This window comes from Mesocricetus auratus, unplaced genomic scaffold, assembly GCF_017639785.1.
Source record: "Mesocricetus auratus isolate SY011 unplaced genomic scaffold, BCM_Maur_2.0 Super-Scaffold_6730, whole genome shotgun sequence".
Taxonomy (NCBI): Eukaryota; Metazoa; Chordata; class Mammalia; order Rodentia; family Cricetidae; genus Mesocricetus; species Mesocricetus auratus.
This window is the reverse complement of record NW_024429184.1, coordinates 12,436,083-12,456,602: the sequence shown is the minus strand read 5'-3', so window position 1 is coordinate 12,456,602 and position 20,520 is coordinate 12,436,083. Positions and strand designations below refer to the sequence as shown.

The window sequence follows — 20,520 nt, the reverse complement described above, 5'->3', positions numbered from 1 at the left end:
GGACTCAGTTCCCATATAGACTTAGACCCAGGCCATTTGGAGAGCTCTGTTCCAAGGCTAGAGAGCCAAGTTGATCTAGCAGAGGAAGTCCTACAGAACTGAAGGGGGCTAGACTTCCTTTTTCTGAAACAGGGAGGACTTTACATGGGCTTAGGAGAAACTTGCTGTTTCTACACCAACCAATCAGTGGTAACTAGGGAAAACCTTTCCATGGTCATGGAAAATCTCAAAGAAAGAAAGGAGACTGTCAGAAAGGGATCAGTGTCTGGGTCAGTCTCTGTTTGCCTGGTCTCCGCGGCTGACCACCTTACAGCATCAGCCAGTTATTGGTTCTTATTCTGACTCTTCATCCTCAATTTCCTGGTCAACTAAACCACTGGTCTTTATGACCAACTATGTCTCCCTAGAACAGTACTAGTCATGGTTTGATCCATGCCCATAGAACCAGTGGGGAATGTGTCTGAGTGCCCAGCCCTGGTGAGCTCCCAATAACAAAATTTTAATACTGGACCAGGTAGTATAAATCCGCAACCCCAGCCCTTGAGGTTGTGAGGCTTATGGGCCAAACCAGCCTAGCTAATTTGGTGATCTTCAGATTCAATGAGGTATTATGACCCCCAAACGAAAGTAGAGCTCAACTGAGAAAGAAACACAGTCTCTGTCTCTCACACAGAGGGCCTTGGGCATGAGCCCTCATCCCTTCTGGCATCGGTTCACTGAAATTGGTTTCTTTCCTGTTTCTCCACCACTCCGTCCTTGCTTGGGACCTCTTGGTGTGAGGGTCAGGACCTGGTATGTGAGAACTCCCTTGAGGAAGACCTCTGGCTGAGGACTCTGGTGAGACCTGGCCACAGCTGAGACTTGAAAGCTGGAGTGACTGCAGAGCTAAGAGAAAGAAGGGAGGAGCCATGTCTGCAGAGAAAGAAGGGAGGAGCCATGTCTGCAGAGAAAGAAGGGAGGAGCCATGTCTGCAGAGAAAGAAGGGAGGAGCCATGTCTGCAACAGCTGCTTCACATGCTTGCCTGGTGCCCACAAGTCTGGGGCCACTGGCTGCAGGGAGGAGGCTCAGCCTCTCTGGAATGGCAGTAGCTGCGCAGATGGATGACTTGCCAGGTCATAAAGTAGACGCTTCCTTGCCTCTTATCACCAGCCTGGGACCTGCAGAGCTTAGCTTCTCCCATGCTCTATTGACTGAAGTAGTGAGGAGTCTGCTGGCTCAAAAGAAAGTCACCAAGAATTGGAAGCTCTTTTTTCTAAGTCACCACGCGACATGTCAGCGCACCAGATCCAGGGAAGTCCATGCTTCAGTGGCAGCTTGATGTATCTGCATGGGGCAGATAGCAGAGATAGAGTGACCCCGTGGAGCTGGGCATTCACTGCCCACCACTTAACTGAAGCCTGGAGAAGACAGTCCAGACGGCCTCACGATTCTCACAGACGACTTACCTCAGGATTCAAGGTAGCTGTTGGAGCTCCAGGCCTTACAGCCTCTCTGGCAGGGAGAAAGAAGACAAATACTCCTTTTCAGAACACTGCAGGTCATCTCTGTGAACAGCTGTGGGGAGGTAAAAGTATGACTAGCCTGTCTTACCAAGTTCCTCTAAGTGTGTGGGTGGCCATGTGGCTCCTGCACCAACCCCCTCAAATGCTACCAATGGTGTGTTCAGAAAGCCATAACGAGATTCCTGTTGAAGGGCAGGGTCTTCATCAGGGCCTTCACACAGAGAAGCTCGAGTGTCACTTCACACCAGGAAGGCTCATCAGCTAAGGTGTGAAGACAGAGAGCCCTGGGTTTGCTGAGCTGAGGTGGGGGCGTCTGTCTCCACTGTTGGCCTCCTCATTTCCATGTCACAGAGAGGCCCTGCCACTGCCACTGCCAGGGCCTTCTCCCTTTCTCTGCAGAGACCCAGTGTGCAAAACCTGAATGATTTATGGGGGCTGAGGTTGTGACACTTGATCTAGAATCAGCCCTGCCTGACTGTATCTTGCCTGTAAATAATGATAATTATTTATAATCATATATGTGATATGAATATATTGCAGTCAGGATGGTATGGGTTGCCTGGCCTCCTGGAACTTGCTGTGTAGACCAGGCTGTCCTAAGACTCACAGGAACGCAGCTGCTTCTGCCTCCCAAATTCTGGAGATGAAGGCGTGCATCACCATGCAGGGCAAATTTGGAATTTTATTTAAAATGGAAAGACACTCAAGGAAACAATAAAAGTATTATTGGGAACATGGTGCGGATTTATCAAAGCAAATTTGGTGTTCATCAGGGAATATTTGGGGCATGTATTTTAAGCATGGGGCTTAAGAGCAAGAGAGCTCCCAGGGAAAGAATAAGACATTGTCACTCATGGGTGTGGACTCATGAAAGGAGAGTCACAATTAAATGTCCTAGCTACATATACACCATTTGATGTCCCTGTCCCTTTCCCCCTCCTTTTTATATTTGTGAGACTATGGGGTGGCTCCAGAGGCACCTTGGGAGGGATCAAAATCTGATGGAGGACACAGACAAGATGGCTTTTCCCCCACAAGGTTGTTTGGTGACTGAGAGAGTGTGGCAGGGGAGGGAGGGGAGAGGGAACTTTCTGACTGGAAAGGTGGGGGAACCTACTTTCGGAGTTTAAGAAGAGGAGAGGAATGGCTTTGCTCTGTGGGGAAGAGAGGGAGGGCAGAGGAAGTGAGGGGGGTGGAGGAAGGCATTTTTGATGCCTTCATGGGTGGGTGACGCATGTACCTTAGCCCTTTGACGTGTGCAGTCTCTAAGTTTCAAAGTGCCTGCAGTGTGAGTACTTCTCCGGTCCTAGTACCTTGTAGGGAGCTTGCCCTACAAATTCAGATAGGCTGTCTTCTTCCACCTACAGCATCAGGGAAACCACAAGGGAAAAAAGCTGGAAGTTGTATTTACTGTATTTAAGAATTGCATCGACACTATCACTTGTTACCTATGGATGGCATGGGTGGCCACATGGCCAGACCTAGCTGCAAGAGAAGCTGGGAAACCAACTCTTTAGTCTTTTCAGAGAAACAAATAATCAAACATTAGCAATTAAAGGCTCTGTAGAACAGTAATCATAATTTTGGGGGGTGAGACAGAAAGTCCTCAAGTCTGAGACCAGCTTAGGTCAGAGAGTGACACTATGTTGTTTTTTTGTTTGTTTGTATGTTTGTTTGTTTTTTGGCTATATTGCTAAGAAGAAGAGAGGAGAATGGCTCTGGCCACCTATCACACCTCACTTTATCCTCCTTCCTGTTGTGTCACACACTGTGCCTGGTGCCTTGTTGTATTACCAGTTCTCAAGGAGGGCACTGATGTCTAACCAGGAAGCTCCAAGTATCATGCAGTAAATACCAGTGTTCTGGTTTGAGGAACTTGCCCAGGTGGGTGATTTGCTTGTCATCTTCCTGCTTGTTTTTTTAATTAATTAATTATTTTCAGGTTTTCAAGATAGGATTTCTCTGTGTAGCTTTGGAGCCTGTCCTGGAACTGGCTCTTGTAGACCAGGCTGGTCTCGAACTCATAGAGTGAGTTCTGGAATTAAAGATGTGTGCCACCACTGCCCAGCACTGTTTGGTCTTCTGGATACACACACACACACACACACACACACACACACACACACACACACCACACGCACGCACATTATCCCCTGACACAAGGTCTCTTATGTAGCTCAGTCTGTCCTCTCAAACTCACTATGCAGCCAAGAATGACCTGATCCTCTTGACACAGCTTCCCAACTGCTTGCATTCTAGGCAGGCTTCGCCACCCCTGGCTGCTCGTCATGCTTTGGAAGCAAAGCCTTCCTGCACTTGCCCAGGCTTCATCCTCCCCAGACACCTCCCACTGAATTAAAATCATTACCTAGGCCGGGCATGCCCTTAGGAGCCAGACAGCAGCTAAGCACTGGTTATCTCCATCTCAATTTCTAGCTTTTCTTGTTGTTTGCTTTACTTTGCTACAGAGTCTCAGGATGTACCTGTGCTCCCAGGCTGGCCTGGAACTTGTGACCCTCCTGCCTCAGCCTCCTGAGTCTGGACTCACAAGCACAGCTAGAGTCAATCTGCATCTCCAGAGCACCAGTGGCCCCACGGCAGCTCTCTCTTGTAAGGACAGGGTAAACGAGACATAGTAGCGTGCATCAGGTGCCATAGCAAGGTGGTACCGCTAAGTGCCAGTTGCGTTTACCTGAGTGAGCCTGAGCCAGGCCGGGCTTGCCTTGGAGAAGAAGGGATTCGCTTCTCTACCACAGATGTCTGACGCCCAGCAGTTCAGTCCATCCTTCCCGATGGCCCACTTCGTGGATGTATCGTGAATGACTTAGTCTCTCTTTTCCTGGTTCTGTTTCTCCAGTAGAATCCTAACACAAAGGGGTAATGCTGTCATGAAATACAACCGCCTAAAATTCAGTTTCTTAAAGTGTGGGTCTGCATCCCACATGGGTTGACATAACTAAACGTGAGGATCAGGAAAAATTTAATAATAGTAAAAAGCTTTTGAATCTAATGTAAGAAACCCCAAGTGTTTCTGGCAGCTCCTGTTATATCAAGGACTGCACTGCAGCCTCCTTTCTGAACACACAGCATGTGTACTTTGTACTGTGTGAGATGTACATAATTTGCAATGCCCGTGACCACTTCCTGGACCACCTCAACTCAGACTTAAGACAATTGTATTATGTGAACTGCAGTGTTGTGTTTTGTTCTTTTTATTCTTTTAAAACTGAACATACAGTTTTCACTCTTACAGAAATAAGGGTTTGATTATGGAAAACAGGGCATTTTACTGTCATTCCTCAACAGTGAACTGTTAAGTGGATTTTGCTGTTAGGTTATTTGATTTAAAAAAAATAGCTGGTTGAGTTGTTGGCACATAGGAAGAAAAATCATTAAGTAGAATTTGGCTTGGGGGACTGGAGAGGTGACTCAGTAGTTCACAGCACTTGCAGAGGACTAGAGTGGGGTTCTCAACACCTACATAGTTCACAACTACCCCAACTGCAGCTTCAGGGGATCCAGGGCTGTTTTCTGGCTTCTACTGATATTCCAGCATATGTAGTACACACACACACACACACACACACTCAAAATAAACATTAATTTTAAAAAATTGGGAGATTTTAGCTGTGCAGTGGTGGTGCACACCTTTAATCCCAGCACTCAGGAGGCAGAGGCAGGAGGATCTCTGTGAGTTAGTTGACAGCATGTTCTATAGAGTGAGTTCCAGGACAGCCAGAGCTACACAGAGAAACCCAGTCTCAAGAACAAACAAATTGAGCAGCTTGAGCCCAGGGAACAGTCTGGGGAAGCAGCTGGCAGTGCAAGCCTGGACTTCCTCATCCCCCACAGCTAAAGGAGGAGTTGCAGTTTGTGTAAATTACTGAGGATATTTTTATCCCTAAAAGTTAGAAGCTAGCCTGGGCTACATGGCAAGTTCAGAGTCAACCAGGACTCGAGTGAGACCCTATTTCAGAAAAATTCCGGGGTGGGGGGTAGGCTTGGTGCCACAGACCTGAGATCCCAGCACTCACGAGTGGAGGCAGGAGGAACAGGAGTTGGAGGCCAGCCTGGGTTACTTGAGACTGACTCCAATACATCAACAAAATAGTTCTAGTGGTACCCTCTCATCTTTTTTATTCCATTTAAAATTTTTGTATGTATGTATGTATGTATGTATGTATGTATGCATGTATGCAGGGGCATGCACAAGTGCTATATATCACCTGTGGAGGTCATGACTTGAGGAAGTCCTCCTACTGTGTGTGTTGTGGGATGGATGGAACTCTGTCCTTCAAGCTTGGAAGCAGAGGTCCTGCAGTTCCCTCTTTTATTTCATAAAAGGAAGCCCTACCCAAGACCCAGGATACTTTACAGGAAAGGATGGAATGGGGTTTGGGCCTACGCAGTGTAGGTGTCCCTGAAGCGAAGACTAAAAGACAATTTTGCAAAACATGGAACTCAAAGGGAAAAAAAGTTTGCTATGGGAGGCTTCACCGAGTTCCAGACTGCAGCAGCAGCAGCCGCCTTCCCCCGCCTCTGCAAACGCATCAGGAACAAGGAATAACTAGGGTTACAGACCCTCCATCTGTGACAGTGCTCTAGGGTCATGAGAGTTCAAGGAACTGGCCTCGCAGCGCCTGGAGCACTGGGCTCAGGATACACTCTGGCCGCGAGGTCTCCAGGCTCAGCGCTCACCCAAGTGGGTACCGGCAGGTGGGCGCGGGAGGCAGCAACCAGGAAGGGGGCGGAGCGCAGGTGGGGCGGGCCGGGGGGCGGGGCGAGTGAGGTTCCGGGATCCGGGTCCGGCCTCGGTCGAGGCCGCGGGGCTCCTCGGGCGCAGCTAGCGTGTGCATGTTGGGGCGTGCGGTCCGGAGGCGCTGCCCGCGGGGGCTGCGGCGCGGCCGGGAGGCGCTGCTGGCGCTCTTGGCGCTAGCTGGGCTGGGTGCGGTGCTGCGGGCTCGAAGCGGGTCTGGGACGGTGGAGACCCGGGCCACCGTGCACCCGGTGACTCCGCGCACTCCACGCCTCGGGCGTCGCGAGCCAGTGCTTTCCAGGCCGCCGCTGGCCGCCAATGCGCTGGGCGCGCAGGGGGAGGCAGTGCGGCTGCAGCTGCAGGGCGAGGAGCTGCGTCTGCAGGAGGAGAGCGTGAAACTGCACCAAATCAACATCTACCTGAGCGACCGCATCTCGCTGCACCGACGTCTCCCGGAGCGCTGGAACCCTCTGTGAGTGATTGCGGAGCTCGCGCGCGTGGGATGCTGCATCCTCCTCGGGAGGAGGCGGTACCGGAGGGGCCATCCAGGGGGCGGGGAGGTGGGAAAGTTAAAAAAAAATCAAAACGAACTCAAGAAAATCTCAGAAATCGAAGAGCTGGTAACTGGGTGGTCTCTTGAATCCGACGCCTCAGCCTCAAAGTTATCATTCTGTCCCGAGGGGCTGAGATTCCAGTTAAGCAGGCAGGCAGAGAGTCCCCGAGGTGGTGCAGTTAGGACTGTGCGGGTGTGGCTGTGACTCCAGGGAGCCGACGGCTCCATTCATTGGTGTGGGTGTGCCACAGCCCAGGGAGAGAGCAGAATCATCGAGATACCCAATGGCTGTGTCCGAGGCCCAGAGCCGCCTTCCTCTTTCTGGCAGTCTAATTCCTGGCTTTGGGTGCAGGGCGGTGGGAAGGAGAGGTTGGTGGGAAGGGTGCCCTTGGCCGCAGTCCAGCCCAGCTCACCTGTGTAGTCGGCCGGAGCCTAGTTCCTGTTGGAGCTGCTGGCTTTTCAGCAGGTGAGGTACAAGGAAGCTGGCGCAACAGCTGCTGTCTGTCACCTTTCAGCCTGCTCCTCCCAACCCCCTCTGCCTTCTAGTTCAGTAGAGAATTTCTAGTTCCACCTATGCTCTGCATACTGACTCAGAAAGGGGTCCTGGTTGGCGGCAGGCACCTGCCTCCTATTCGCCAGGTCATGCTGGCTTTTTTTTTTTTATGTTGGAAATGGACTCCGAGGGCATAAGTAACACTAAGCTGCAAAATGATGAAACTGGCCTTCTGGGATTGTAACCCCCCAGCAGCTGCTCTGACCGCTGTCCCCCGCCTCAGGGAAAGTTTGACTACAGACTGGACTTCACATCATACCTGGATCTGTTCACGCCTGCTGCTCTGCTTCTGTCCCGGGCCTTTCCTTTTTCACTGTTCAGTTTTCCGAGTAAAATTTCCTGGGTTTGGTAGCAATTTTCCACCTTTACCACAGTGCCTCAAGGCATGTTTAGCCCCTTGAAGCCCCAGAGTTGTTTTACCAGGTCAGGGGGTGATTTCGGGTTAGAGTCAGGATGAACACCGCAGTCCTGGGAGATACAGCCCCGGGTCCGCTCTGTGATCTCAGACAGCGGGTTCAGCTTCAGTTTCTTCCTCTGCAAACTAGGGTACTGATGATAGTCTGTACACTCTCCGTCTGTATACTCACACCTGGGGGTATACTTCTTTCTTGCTTCTCGTTTCCCTGTCCTCTGCTGCCCTGAGTATACTTAGGAGCTTCTCTTCCAGCCGTCTGGGATTGGTCATTTCTTCTCCAGATCCAATTTCCTTTATTGTTAGAAGTTGTGAATATCTCTTTGAAACATTTAGATGACCTGTGGGGCTTATGATATCCTGTCTCCATGGTGATGCAGCTGCCTTGTGTCCTATGGGGATTTGAGAATAGATCCTGCTGTGCCATTGACCCCAGGAATTAATCCAACCCAGCAGGATGGACCTTGCCTCTGACTCCTGTAAGAGAGCCTGTGCCATTAATTTTGTGTGTCCAGGAGAGACAGGCTGAGCTGGAGCTGTGTATGTCTCCGCCAGGACAGGCTTTGAGGCACAGCGTCCATGTGGTCAGGAGTGGCAAGGCCTTGCACGAGCCCACATCTGCCAAAGAAGAGTCTGCCCTCCTTACTCTCAGGGAAGGTTCCAGATCCCAGTAGCTCTCTGAGTTCTCAAATGGCATCAAACCTTACATACACTAAGCACTGATACCGTGACAGTCTATCTGGTAACAACATGATTGCTAAGGACAGGTGGGCTGGTAGTGTGTACAGTGTGGGTACCCTGGACAAAGGGATGGATTATTTGTGTCCTAGAAAGGGTAAGGTTTTACTGTACTATTTGAGGAGGTATACAATCTTAAACTTGTTAATTATTTGTTTCTAGAATTTTCCATGCAATATTTTTGGAATGTGCTTGAGTAACCAAAGCTACAGAAAGCGAATCCACACATAAGAGGGGGGGTGCTGGAACCTCTACGCAGTGATGAGCTTAACCAGGGTCTTGGTATTTGGGTTGAGAATTCAGATGGTATTATGAGTTCACAGTGTGGGGCCCTCAGGAGTCCAGTAATTTGCAGAGGGTACTCAAGGTCCCTGACTGTCAAGGAGGGAGAGTCTGCAAAGGGACTTCCAGATAACCCAAAGGAAAAGCCTAGATTACTCACGAGGTCTGGGGTTTTCCTTTTGGAGTGGGAAACATTGTTTACCTGTTTGTTTTTATTATAAAATCTTTTGCTTCAAAAAGTTTGCCATAGGAGAAGCAAAAACCCCAAACCCATGAAAAAAGCCAACACTAGAGCATTCAGCCAGGCAGGGTGGTGCATATCTGGTACCAGCCCAGCCAGGGCTACACAGCAAGACTCTCTCAAAAAGTTAAAGAAAAAAAATCAGCTTACAAACCCGGGAAAACTGTTATTAACATTTTGCTGTGTATCTGTCTAGACCTTTTCCAAGTACAGAACAGACTTCGGAAAATAGACACATAGGTGTGTGGGTGAGAAAATAGTGTGCACGTAAGTTCGCAGGTTTTTGCTGTCTCTGCATTGTCTTGCATATACTTGCTGCAAGAGACAAGGCATGGGTCAACCCAGGGACATCCGCTTCAGCTCTTGCGGCAAGAACAAGGTCTGGACAAGGCCAGAACGGTAAAGAGACTTTCAAAGCTGGCTTTGCTTCCTTGAGATGTGGTAAAGGATCTGACAATTGCAGGCACAGCTTTGGTTTGTTAGTTCAGTGCTGACTTGGGGAGGAGGAGGAGGAGGAGGAGGAGGAGGAGGAGGAGGAGGAGGAGGAGGAGACAAGTTAACTTAGATAGCAGTGCAGTAAATGCATGGCCCTCAACCCCTTTACCGTTGCCTTTCATTTGACGCTAATGGGAAGGATTTTCCACTCCTAGATAGCAGGCCAAAGAGGGGAGCTGTATAGCTGGCTCGGCAACCCTAGGGAGCTCTTAGAAACTGCCAGGGCCGGGACCTTCCCCAGAACAATGAAATCAGAATTTCTGTGGCTAGGTCCCAGGCTGACCTGGCTGAAAGCTGCTGACCTCGTCACTGTGGATTGCTGCCTCAGGAGTTATGGTAAGATGGAAGTTAGAGTAAGTAGTGGTTAATAATATGTGCAGTTGAAACTAGCAAGGGTGTATGTCACCAGCCAAGAGTTGCTAATATTACACTAAAAACATCGTGTTCGCTGAATACAGTCGTGAGATCAGATGACTGCTGCAATGCCATTGTCACTCACATTCTGACCCAGTGATCAGGAAGTGGAGTGATGGCCTTGTGGCTTCCCCAGACCTGATTATGGTCTCAGCCGGGCACGGCTGGTAGAAGAACATAATTCTTGACCTTGATGCTGCAGCTACCTGTGTGTCTGAGTTCACAACTCAGGACTGGGCATGTCAAAGAATCTCAGAGTAGTCACACTATCTGAAGGACCACCAGTGCCCTGCAACGGTGTGCAGGAGGAAACTGGTGGAATCTCTCTCTCTCTCTCTCTCTCTCTCTCTCTCTCTCTCTCTCTCTCTCTCTCTCTCTCTCTCTCTCTCTCTCTCTCTCTCAGAGAGATACCCAACTACTGTAGTAAAATCACCTTTGTAAAGCATCCCATAACCACGTGGATGTTAGACTGGTTTCCTGTGCTTTCCGAAGAGGCGTGTAGAGCGTAGGATGCTCTTTTAATCTTTGTGGGACCTTCCTGTGGTCCTTTCTTTAGTCATCACTTCAGATATCCATGGAACCTCTTCAGTTTGGGGTCCATCTTCCTGTCCTTTTCCTAACACACATCCTGGAACTGCATATTTTAGGTTTATCATTGAACAGCATGTCACCCATTTTGTATGTCAGTCAAAGGGGGGGCGGATCTGAGTTTGAATCCCCACGTAAAAGCTGTGTGTTCTTATGTGTCTCAGTTGCTGTGAAGAGACACCATGGCCGAGGCAACTTAGAACAGAAAGCATTTCATTAGGGCCTTGCTTACGGTTTCAGAGGGTGAGTCCATGAGTGCAGCAGCTGGCAGGCAGGCGTGGACCTGGAGCAGTAGCTGAGAGCTTATATCCTATCTGAAAGTTGGAGGTTGGGAGTGTGTGTGTGTGTGAGAGAGAGAGAGAAAGAGAGAGAGAGAGAGAGAGAGACAGAGAGACAGAGAGAGAGACAGAGAGAGAGAGAGAAACTGGACCTCATGTGGACTTTTGAAACCCCAAAGCCCACCCCCAGTAACACACCTCCTCCAACAAGGCCACACCTCCTAATCCTTCCCAAACAGTTCTACCACTGGGCACCGAGCATTCAAGTATATGAACCTATGCAGGCCATTGCCATTCAGATCACCAAATGGTGCATGCCCGTGGGTCAGGGAGTTGTTATCTGCTAACAGCCATCATCTTCTTCAGAAAAGTTATGCATACCTGCAGGAGAGCCTTCCCATAAGGCCTGTTGACTGGTCACATTCCCTCAAAGGAGAAGCAGGGGTAAGAGGGATCAGGGGACCTAGAACTGAGATTCTAGCTGCTCCCTCCTCCGCCTCCCAGACTAATAGCAAGTGGTCTTATGGTCTCCAGAGGCACTCGAGTTCACAGTACAGGGAAGGTAACTGAAGGGGAGACTCCATCATCTTTGCAGGGGTGAGACTTCTAGGTGGCTGTTTTGGAGTCACCCATGCTCCTCGAGTCATCCCTCACCCATGCTCTGTAACTAAGCCCAGTAAACATTGTTCACCAAGTTGGGCTTTGATGAAATCAAACTTGGATCTGTTGTTAGAGCCCAATAAGGAAGGGGTAGGGTTTTTTGTTTTTTGTTTTTTGTTTTTGTTTTTGTTTTTTGCATCGTCCTGGGGAAAGAGTTCCTATATTCTTGCTGAGACTGGATAGGGGGCAGAGACAAGTGGAAACAGGGCTTGCTAGCTGGCCAGTCTAGTTGATTCCACAAGCTACAGGTTCAGTGAGAGACCATCTCAAAACAGAGGGTGGAAGACATCCAACATCACCCTCTGTTCTCCATGCACATGCATACATATGTCTGCGTGCGCGCACACACAGACACACACACACACACACACACACACACACACACACACACACCACTCAGGTGTGATAGTATTCTGGAATCTGGGACAAGGAGATTCTCCAGTTCAAAGTCAGCCTGGGTGATATAGGATATAGCAAGATCCTAACATATATGCACTTTACCCCACCCCCCACATAGTCATTGACTTTTAAGCAGATGTTTATACCCATTTATATTTATTGTGCTCATTGACGCCTTTGGATTTGATTATACCATCTTATTTTATGTTACCTATTTGTTATGTTCTTTGTTTTGATTTTTCAAGCTGGGGTTTCTCTGTGCAGCCTTGGCTGTCCTGAACTCCTTCTCCAGGCTGGCCTTGATCTGCCTGCCTCTGCCTCTGCCTCTGCCTCTGCCTCTGCCTCTGCCTCTGCCTCTGCCTCTGCCTCTGCCTCTGCCTCTGCCCCTGCCCCTGCCCCTGCCCCTGCCCCTGCCCCTGCCCCTGCCCCTGCCCCTGCCCCTGCCCCTGCCCCTGCCCCTGCCCCTGCCCCTGCCCCTGCCCCTGCCCCTGCCCCTGCCCCTGCCCCTGCCCCTGCCCCTGCCTCCCAAGTGCTGGGATTAAAGGCATGCACCACCACTCTCTGTCTTCTGTTACTTGTTCATTTGTTTTTGTTTTATGACACGCCTCTCTACGTAGCTCAGGTTGCTCTGGAACTCACCATCCTCCTGTCTCAGCCTCTCAAGTGCTAGGATTACACATGTGAGTCACTGCACCTGGCTTGGTACAATGTTTTTGTTTAGCTGTGTTTTGAGTCAGGGCCTCACTATGCCGGTCTGAAACTTCCTGTGTGGCTGGTGGTGGCGTCCAACCGCCCATCCCCGAGCCTCCACCTCCCTAGTGTCTGAATCTCAGGCCAGCAGGCAACAGCTTTGTGTCCTGCTCTTCAGTCATCCCAGGCTGTAGCAGTTTTCCAACCTTTGATTGTCTCTGGCCCCTGACATGTTTTGCCGAGTACAGTGATGCTGGTTTGAAAGGACTCCTCAGCTTGGGCTTCCTTGTGGTTTATTTCACCGTATGGAATGCCACAAGATGTCATGATTTAAATAATGATAAGCATCTACTATTTCACGTTGTTTCTGTGGTCGGGGGTTCACGAATACCACAGATGGGTGGATCTGGTTCAGAAAGTCTTAGCCAACATGATGCCTGAGTCATTGTCATCTGAGCACGCAGGGGCTAGAGGCTCTGTCCCGGGGATGGCATGCTTAACCTGGTTGGTAATAGCCATGGGGCTGCTTGAGTGTCCTCACAGCATGGCAGCTGGCTTTCCTCATGGGACAGTCCACTGGGAAAGGAAGGAGACAAAGTCACCCACCATATCTTCTTTGATATTGTTCCTGCCAGAGTTGGATTGGATTCTCCCCTTGAATATGAACCAGACCCCCTCGTGCGGCTTGCTAGATTTTCCTGATGTTGGTGCTACTGTGTGTCCATGAATTACAGCCCACAGCATCTGAGGATGGAGCTCCTGCCTGGCTAGGCGCTGGCAGGGTGTCCGTGCCATCAGCCCAGGTGACGTTCCCTGGAGTCTGAGCAGGGCCTCTGGATGCAGCAGGAATGAGATTGTGGAGGCGGCTGAGAAGAGCAGCCCCTCCCACAGATCGGCCATTTGTGGTCCAGGAGAAGCCATCTCAGTGGCCATGGAGCCTTGTCACTCTCTGCAGAAGCAGCCATGGCATTTATACTGGGGACTTGGAATCTACTAGAAGAACCTGGGAAGGAGAAGGGAGACTTGTGCAGAGTTTGGTAGGAAGGAGCGCCATGTAGGGATAAGTGGTCCAGGCATCTTCATTTATATTCTTCAATAGGTGGTCCCCCAAGCCTCCTACTGAGTGCAAAGAACGAGTCAGGACCTCCTAAGAAGATCACTGACATAAACATCCTAGCCCGTGTACCCAGAGCCTCCTAAGAAGATCACTGACATAAGCATCCTACCCCGTGTACCCAGAGCCCTGTGCTCTGTGAGCTAAGCATGCCGTTTGGGCTCTCCCAGCTTCATCTTTTAAGAAAGCGCAGCAAGGCTGACATGGGATACTCAGTTTTATTTTTAATTGTATGTGTGTATACATGTGTGCTGGCAGGCCCAGAAGTGTTAGATCCCCTGGAGCTGGAGTTCTAGGGAGTTGTGATCCATCCATTGTGGGTGCTGGGAATCCAACCTGAGTCCTCTGTAAGAGCAATGACCACCTTTAACCACAGAACTCTCTCTCCAGCCCAGGAAGTGGCTTCAAAATAGTGATCAGATACTGATTTTTATCCATGAGGGGTTCAAGTCTTCTGGCGCCTCCACTCCCTTTTGACATCTCTAAAATGAATATGTTCTGTAAACTTCAGTTGGCAACATTTGCCTTTCTGGTTCATGAAACTCTGTCTCTAATCTGCGTAGCTTTGATGAACTACTACAGACTAGAGCTAGGATAGCCCCAAGGAGTCATTCCATTTTTAATGTTTGACAAAAACAAATATATGTTTGTTATATATTAAGAAACAAATCTTTACCTTGTAGGAAATACATTTAAAAATAATATGGTTGCTATGCAAGGCAGGGTTTTCTCTAAAAAGAATCTGAGGCTGGGTGGTGGTAGTGCACGCCTTTAATCCCAGCACTTGGGAGGCAGAGAACAGGCAGATGTCAGCGAGTTCAAGGCTAGCCTGGTCTACAAAGTGAGTTCCAGGACAGCCAGCCAGGACTGTTGCACAGAGAAATCCTGTCTCAACCCCGCCCCCCCACACACATTCCAGATGGGACAATGGGAGATAGCAATGACACATGGATTGAGATCGACTGTGTGTGGACAACTGTTGGTTATGGGAGTCACTGGAAGCTTATGATTCTCTCCGCCTTTTATGTTTGAAAACCTTCAAAGTGAAATAAAATGGAAACAATGCCAGAAATAAGTTAAGTTCCACGTGCAAAGCCACTTCGCAGGATCTGGGTTTCTAGTTTTTGTTTTTCATTTTTGTTTGTTTGTTTTGAGTCAGTGTCTTACGTAACCCAGCTGGCCTTAAATTCACCATGCGGATGAAGATGACTTTGAACGTGATTGTCCTATCTTTACATCCCAAGATGACAGGAATGCATCACCAATCCTCGTTTATGTTGCCCTTGGGTCAAACCCAGGATTTGGGGCTGCTTGACAAGCACTCTTGGCTACCTCCCCAGCCCTGAGTGCCATGGTAAATGTCACCTCCACAGGGCCCTCTACTTCACAGTTCTGTGGTTACCCCTCCCCCCATAGCTGTTCTCTCTCACGACCCTCCTTGACCTCATCTATAGCACAGGTCATCTTTGTGACCATTGATTTGCTTGCCTGGTTCCTGTCCCGTGAATGTAAGCCCCATGGGTCACAGCCCTTGCCTATTGGCACATGGCAGGCAGCCAGGGGACGCAGGAACAGTGCTAGACAGTCGGCAGTTGTGAGCTCTGCTCCTCTCTCTGTGTGCTCTGTGGCTCTCCAGGCCGTTGCTCACCTGTCTTCTGAGGCCTTCCCTCGGCTGCCGGGAAACCCGGAGCCTGGCTACTTTCAAGGCTTAGCTTCTCCTGTGTAGCTAGTGGCCTGACCCCAGTGTCTGAACTCTGATGCACCTGGCACCCTTCCATCTTGCCACCAGGCACTTCCTGTAGATAATATCCAGGCACTGCCCCGTGGCCAGTCCCGTGGCGCTGAGATTGTTTTGTCACTCTGAGGGTACATTGCTGTATTGAGCAGGAAGCTGTCGGTGCAAAGTGACAGCAAGCTCTTGAACAAACAGGGAGATCACTGATTCCCATGGGCGTTAATCGTGGCCCCACCCCTGGGACTGGGCAGTCTCAGTTCCACCCCCAGAGGCTGCCACCTCACATTTTAGCCACCCATCAAGCTTGTTTGTTCACCTTCCCACCTTTTTGAGGCATCATGACTCTGGATGCTGGGCGAGGCTGGCACAGTCCTTGGGTCACAGGGATTCTGTTAGCAGCACCTGCTGAAATGGAGGCTGTCGGGCGCTGGAGGGGCGCTGTGTGGCCGCCAACTCTCAGAACAGACACTTTCCTTCCTGGGAGAGACCGGGGGCTGAGCTGCCCTTGGTGGGCACAGGAAGTTTGCCGAGTACAGAGGGGAGGAAGCAGCAGTCTGAGAAAAGCCTGGGTTGGAGTAGGATGGACAGACAGCCCAGCTACAGATCGAATCCTTTGGATCTGTCTAGTTTGTTGCTCAAATCTTCATATTGCTTTTCCATTTACAACCAGTGCCCCTCGAGCAGATGTTATTATGCTTAGAACTTTTCTCAGGTGTCTTCTGGGCTCTTTGTGAGTGACTCTCTAGTAGATCGTTTCCCAGGAGAACCTGTGTTCCCATCCCCCCTCCAGTGCCAGCTGCTTCTGGATTCTCTGTCGTTGAAGTTGCGTTCCATTTACAGGTGCAGAGAGGAGAAGTACGATTATGAGAATTTGCCCAAGACGTCCGTCATCATAGCCTTTTATAATGAAGCCTGGTCAACACTCCTTCGAACAGTTTACAGTGTCCTTGAGACGTCCCCTGACATCCTGCTGGAGGAGGTTATTCTCGTAGATGACTACAGCGACAGAGGTGAGCCTGTGTAGGGGCTAGGATGTGAGGGTGAGGAGCGAGGGGTTAGAGTATGCCCAGTCATAATTTGGGACTTGCTGTCGGGTCTGCTATTGGCCAGAGGGGAGAGAAGGCTGTACAGGAGTTTGGCTAAGTCAGGGAGGTCACCATAAGGTGTTGGGGTTTCAAGAACCTGGTAGGGGCCACCCAGAGAGCTTTAGAGGGACAGATAGGTTTAGTAGACTAAGAGTTCACTGTGCTATGTGAGGAATGGCCAATGGCAGGAGCAGGGCTGGGCCAGGATGGAAGGGGAGGAGCATCACTTGCCCAAACACAGGACAGCCTTGGTTTAGCTGGAACTGGTATGTCCATGGCGTCTTAGCCAGTGGCTCTTGGGTGACTGGGTAAAGTAGGGGCTGCTGGGCTTAACTGAGGGGAAATGCCAAGACTCCAGCAGCAGATAGATAGCTTGGAGTGTCTTTACTGGACGCAGTTTCAAACCACATTGTCATCCTGGGCCATCATGAACTCAGCAGCTGCTGTCTATGGGCTGTGCTCTGGGCTATCTGACTGCACGACAGGGAGTGTGCTCTGACCTGCATATGTATTGGGCTATTCTCATAAGCATTTTAGTTACAGAGACTTATCCAGAGTAGAAACCGAGCTCTATCTTTGTAAAGGGAAACCTTTTCCTTGAGAGAAGCCTTCCCGCCAGCCTGGTTCCAGAGCCACATCAGTCCCAAATGAACACACAGGAGGCTATATTAATTATGAAGCTGTTGGCCTTGCTTGTTTCTTACTGGCTAGCTCTGACTTAAGTATTCATCCCATAATTGTTAATCTAAGTATTTCTCTTACCGGAGAGGTTTCTGGGCTTCCTACTCTATGGTGTTACATCTTGACTCTCTGTGTTTCTCCTTCCCAGAGTTCTCCTGGACTCCTAGTCTCACCTGTCTTTGTTTCCTATTGGCCAACAGTGCTTTATTGACAAATACACAGGACTTCCCCAACATCTCTTACGCTGGAAGTTTGTTGTGATAGGTCAAGATGATGCTGGACTTGTCTCCTGCTAACACATGCCTTCACCTTGGGAGGGTTTCTGTAGCTCCAGGCTGCCTGGCCCACCCTGGCTCCTCCCATCATGCTCATTCTAGTCTGCCAGAAAAATTAAAAGGGGCAAGGAATAAACCCTTGTTTTTCTGGAAGTTCCCTACCTCCATCCATCCAGAACATGGTGGCGCAGCTGCCCCTAGCTGCAAGGGAATTAGGAATTACAGTCTTTATCCTGGTGACTGTGAGCTCAGCTATAGTCTCCAGGCAGGGAGGAGACAGGGAACAAACGACAGTGTCCTTGCCAGTCAGGCTGGAGTTTGGTGCTCAGTGGAGCCCAGGGCCACTGGACTCCAGGATCAGTGAGTGTCCCTAGGTCTGAGGCAAACTCTACCATTATCTGGTCACACCATCATGGTACCTTGGGCAAGTCACTCATTTTCTCTGGGAGTCAGTTTCTTATCTGTGAGTGTATTTCTCCACGCCTTTGTCCTGTGAATGGATTTATCCACACCTCTGTCCTGTCCTGTCCTGTCCTGTGAATGGATTTATCCACACCTCTGTCCTGTCCTGTGAATGGATTTATCCACACCTCTGTCCTGTCCTGTGAATGGATTTATCCACATCTCTGTACTCAGGGAATTACAGTGAAAAATAAATGCAGTCATATACACCCTGCTCCTGTGTCACACTGAGTGGGTTTGGATCCCCACCCCTACCTCCAGGGACTCTATGGCTTTGAGCTCCGGCCTTAGCCAGTTCAGCCTCTATAAATGGGGTCGTAATAATAATAAACATTGTAGGATCACCGTGCGGGTTAAATGAGACGAGGCCAGGGGTGTGTGTTGTGTTAGCGCCTGGCCAATACTCAAGCCTTATTAAATGCTAATTTCTCTGTATGAAATGTCACAATCATAAACTTAGTTCTTGTCCACACACTAACTCAAAGTCAGCGTATGGGTAAAAGCCAGTATCAGATTGCTTTTATTATCTGTGTGGCTCTAGGCAGCTCCTGAGCAGGCAGAGGTGTGGGACACTGTGTCCTCCTTCACAGTGGGGGAGGGCAGGCCTCCCTCCTGATCCCAATGGAGAGCAGGGGAGGGGCTACAGAGAACAGGGGAGGGGCCACAGAGAGCAGGGGAGGAGCCATGGAGAGCAGGGGAGGAGCCAGAGAGAGCAGGGGAGGAGCCAGAGAGGGCAGGGGAAGAGCCAGAGAGGGCAGGGGAGGAGCCATAGAGAGCAGGGGAGGAGCCACAGAGAGCAGGGGAGGGGCCACAGAGAGAGAGAGAGAGAGAGAGAGACAGAGAGAGAGAGAGAGAGAGAGAGAGAGAAAGCAGGGGAGGAGCCAGAGAGAGCAGGGGAGGAGCCAGAGAGAGCAGGGGAGGAGCCAGAGAGGGCAGGGGAGGAGCCAGAGAGAGCAGGGGAGGAGCCATAGGGATCAGGGGAGGGGCTGCAGGACTTAGGGTACCTTTGGCAGCCCTGCCTTCCCTCCTTTTTGCTTATCTAAAGCGATTGCTTATCATTAGTGATTTGCTTATCTAAAGGGGTTGAGGGGTTGGGCTCCTTAGCCCAGGAGGACAGCACAGGCCCATCCAAAGTCAGCTCTGGCAAACCCACCCAAGTGTAGGCAGGCTGCTCCCATGTCTCATTGTGGTTAGCTGGCATGGCTTGAAAGTTACCGTCCTCATTTCTGCCACCAGCTCGCCGGCAGACATTCAGAGCCTAAAAGGAAAATCAGCCAAGAAGTGTTTCTAAGTCTTGAGGCAGTTTAGAGAAATGGTTTCATGAATTATGAAACCACTTAGAGCATTCTCTGATAGGTGAGAACATTGAGCCAAAATCTACATTGTGGTGAGGGAAATGCTCTTTCTTCCCTTTCTTTGGCCTGAGTGGGCTCCCACCTCCCTCCACCTGATCCTCTCAGGATGTGACTCCTTGTCCTGGAATTAGGAGACCTGGGGGCTAGTTGTAAGCCTGTCATTTCCATATATACCTCTGCTACAGCCTGGAATGTGCACGCCCCCCTGACAAGCTGTCGCTGCTATAGAGTGCTGCTTCTATATAAAGAAAATGTCTACTAATAGACTTACTGTTGTAATAAAAACGATGTCGTAGTCAGCTTTCTGTCTCTGTAACAAAGCACCTGATGCAGGACACTCAGGAGGAAGAGGAGGTTTCTGTGGCTTTGTAACTTTCGGAGTTCAGGGACCTGGTGCATGCTCAGCTCGGTTCTCAGCTTCAGCATGTTATAGCGGAAGGCATTGGCAGGAAGTTGTGTGAGAGCTAGAGATCGTACTTGGAGCCAGGAGCAGAGGGAGGGACAGGAGTCCTGTGTCCCCTAGGAGTGCACTGTTACAGCGACCTCAGGGCCTCCCCAAAGCCCTCACCTACAAAAGGTCCCACCATCTCCCATCAGCACCATCCTGGTAGTGAAACTTTAATCACAGTGTGCCCACAGAGGCAAGGGACCACATTCAGTATTCAATTCATGTTTAAGCATGCACAAGCCAACCTTTGAAGGGCTTTAAGTAAAGGTTCATTTAGGGACTGAAGAGAGGGCTCAGTGGTTAAGAGCAGTCACTTGCGCTTCTACCAGAGGATCTGGGTTTGGTTCCCAGCTCCTACATGATGGCTCACAATGGTCTCCAACTACAATTCCGGGGGATCTGATGCCCTCTTCTGGCCTCTTCAGGCACAAGACGTGCAAAGGGCGTGTGAATGTACATGTAGGCAAAACACCCATACACATCACGTTGATAAACGTGTGTGTGTGTGTGTGTGTGTGTGTGTGTGCATCATGTGTGTGCAGTGCTCTGAGAGGCCAGAAGAGGGTGCTGGATCCTCTAGAATTGGAGTTATAGACCATTATGAGCAGCCTGGTGTGGGTCTCGTCCTCTGGAACGGCAGCAAGTATTTTTAGCCCCTGATCCCTCTCTCCAGTCCCCTGTGAAATACTCTTAACACTGATTTTACTAAGTCATATTCAGGTACTATAACACTCCCCCATATAAAGCATATGACTGAGTGTGTCCACAGACAGATCTCCAGCCTGCCCTTGGTTCTGGGCGTC

The 20,520-nt window shown here is 50.0% G+C and overlaps 1 protein-coding gene and 1 long non-coding RNA gene across 2 annotated transcripts in view; one reads left to right on the top strand and one right to left on the bottom strand.

The window, feature by feature from the left end:
- Positions 1 to 478: 478 nt before the first annotated feature.
- LOC121136977 lies at positions 479 to 7,315 on the bottom strand. The gene is made up of 4 exons (XR_005874178.1): positions 6,679 to 7,315; positions 4,196 to 4,367; positions 1,447 to 1,492; positions 479 to 1,324 (listed from the first exon to the last, which is right to left on the bottom strand). It is a non-coding gene; the product is annotated as an uncharacterized LOC121136977 (long non-coding RNA).
- The window catches only part of Galnt12 (polypeptide N-acetylgalactosaminyltransferase 12), a 30,435-nt gene continuing 16,230 nt past the window's right edge, over positions 6,316 to 20,520 (top strand). The window contains exons 1-2 of the mRNA XM_005078731.4: positions 6,316 to 6,731; positions 16,252 to 16,421. Of these exons, the coding sequence (XP_005078788.1) occupies positions 6,358 to 6,731; positions 16,252 to 16,421 (544 nt within the window). The 5' untranslated portion in view covers positions 6,316 to 6,357. The remainder of the gene's footprint in view (positions 6,732 to 16,251; positions 16,422 to 20,520) is intronic.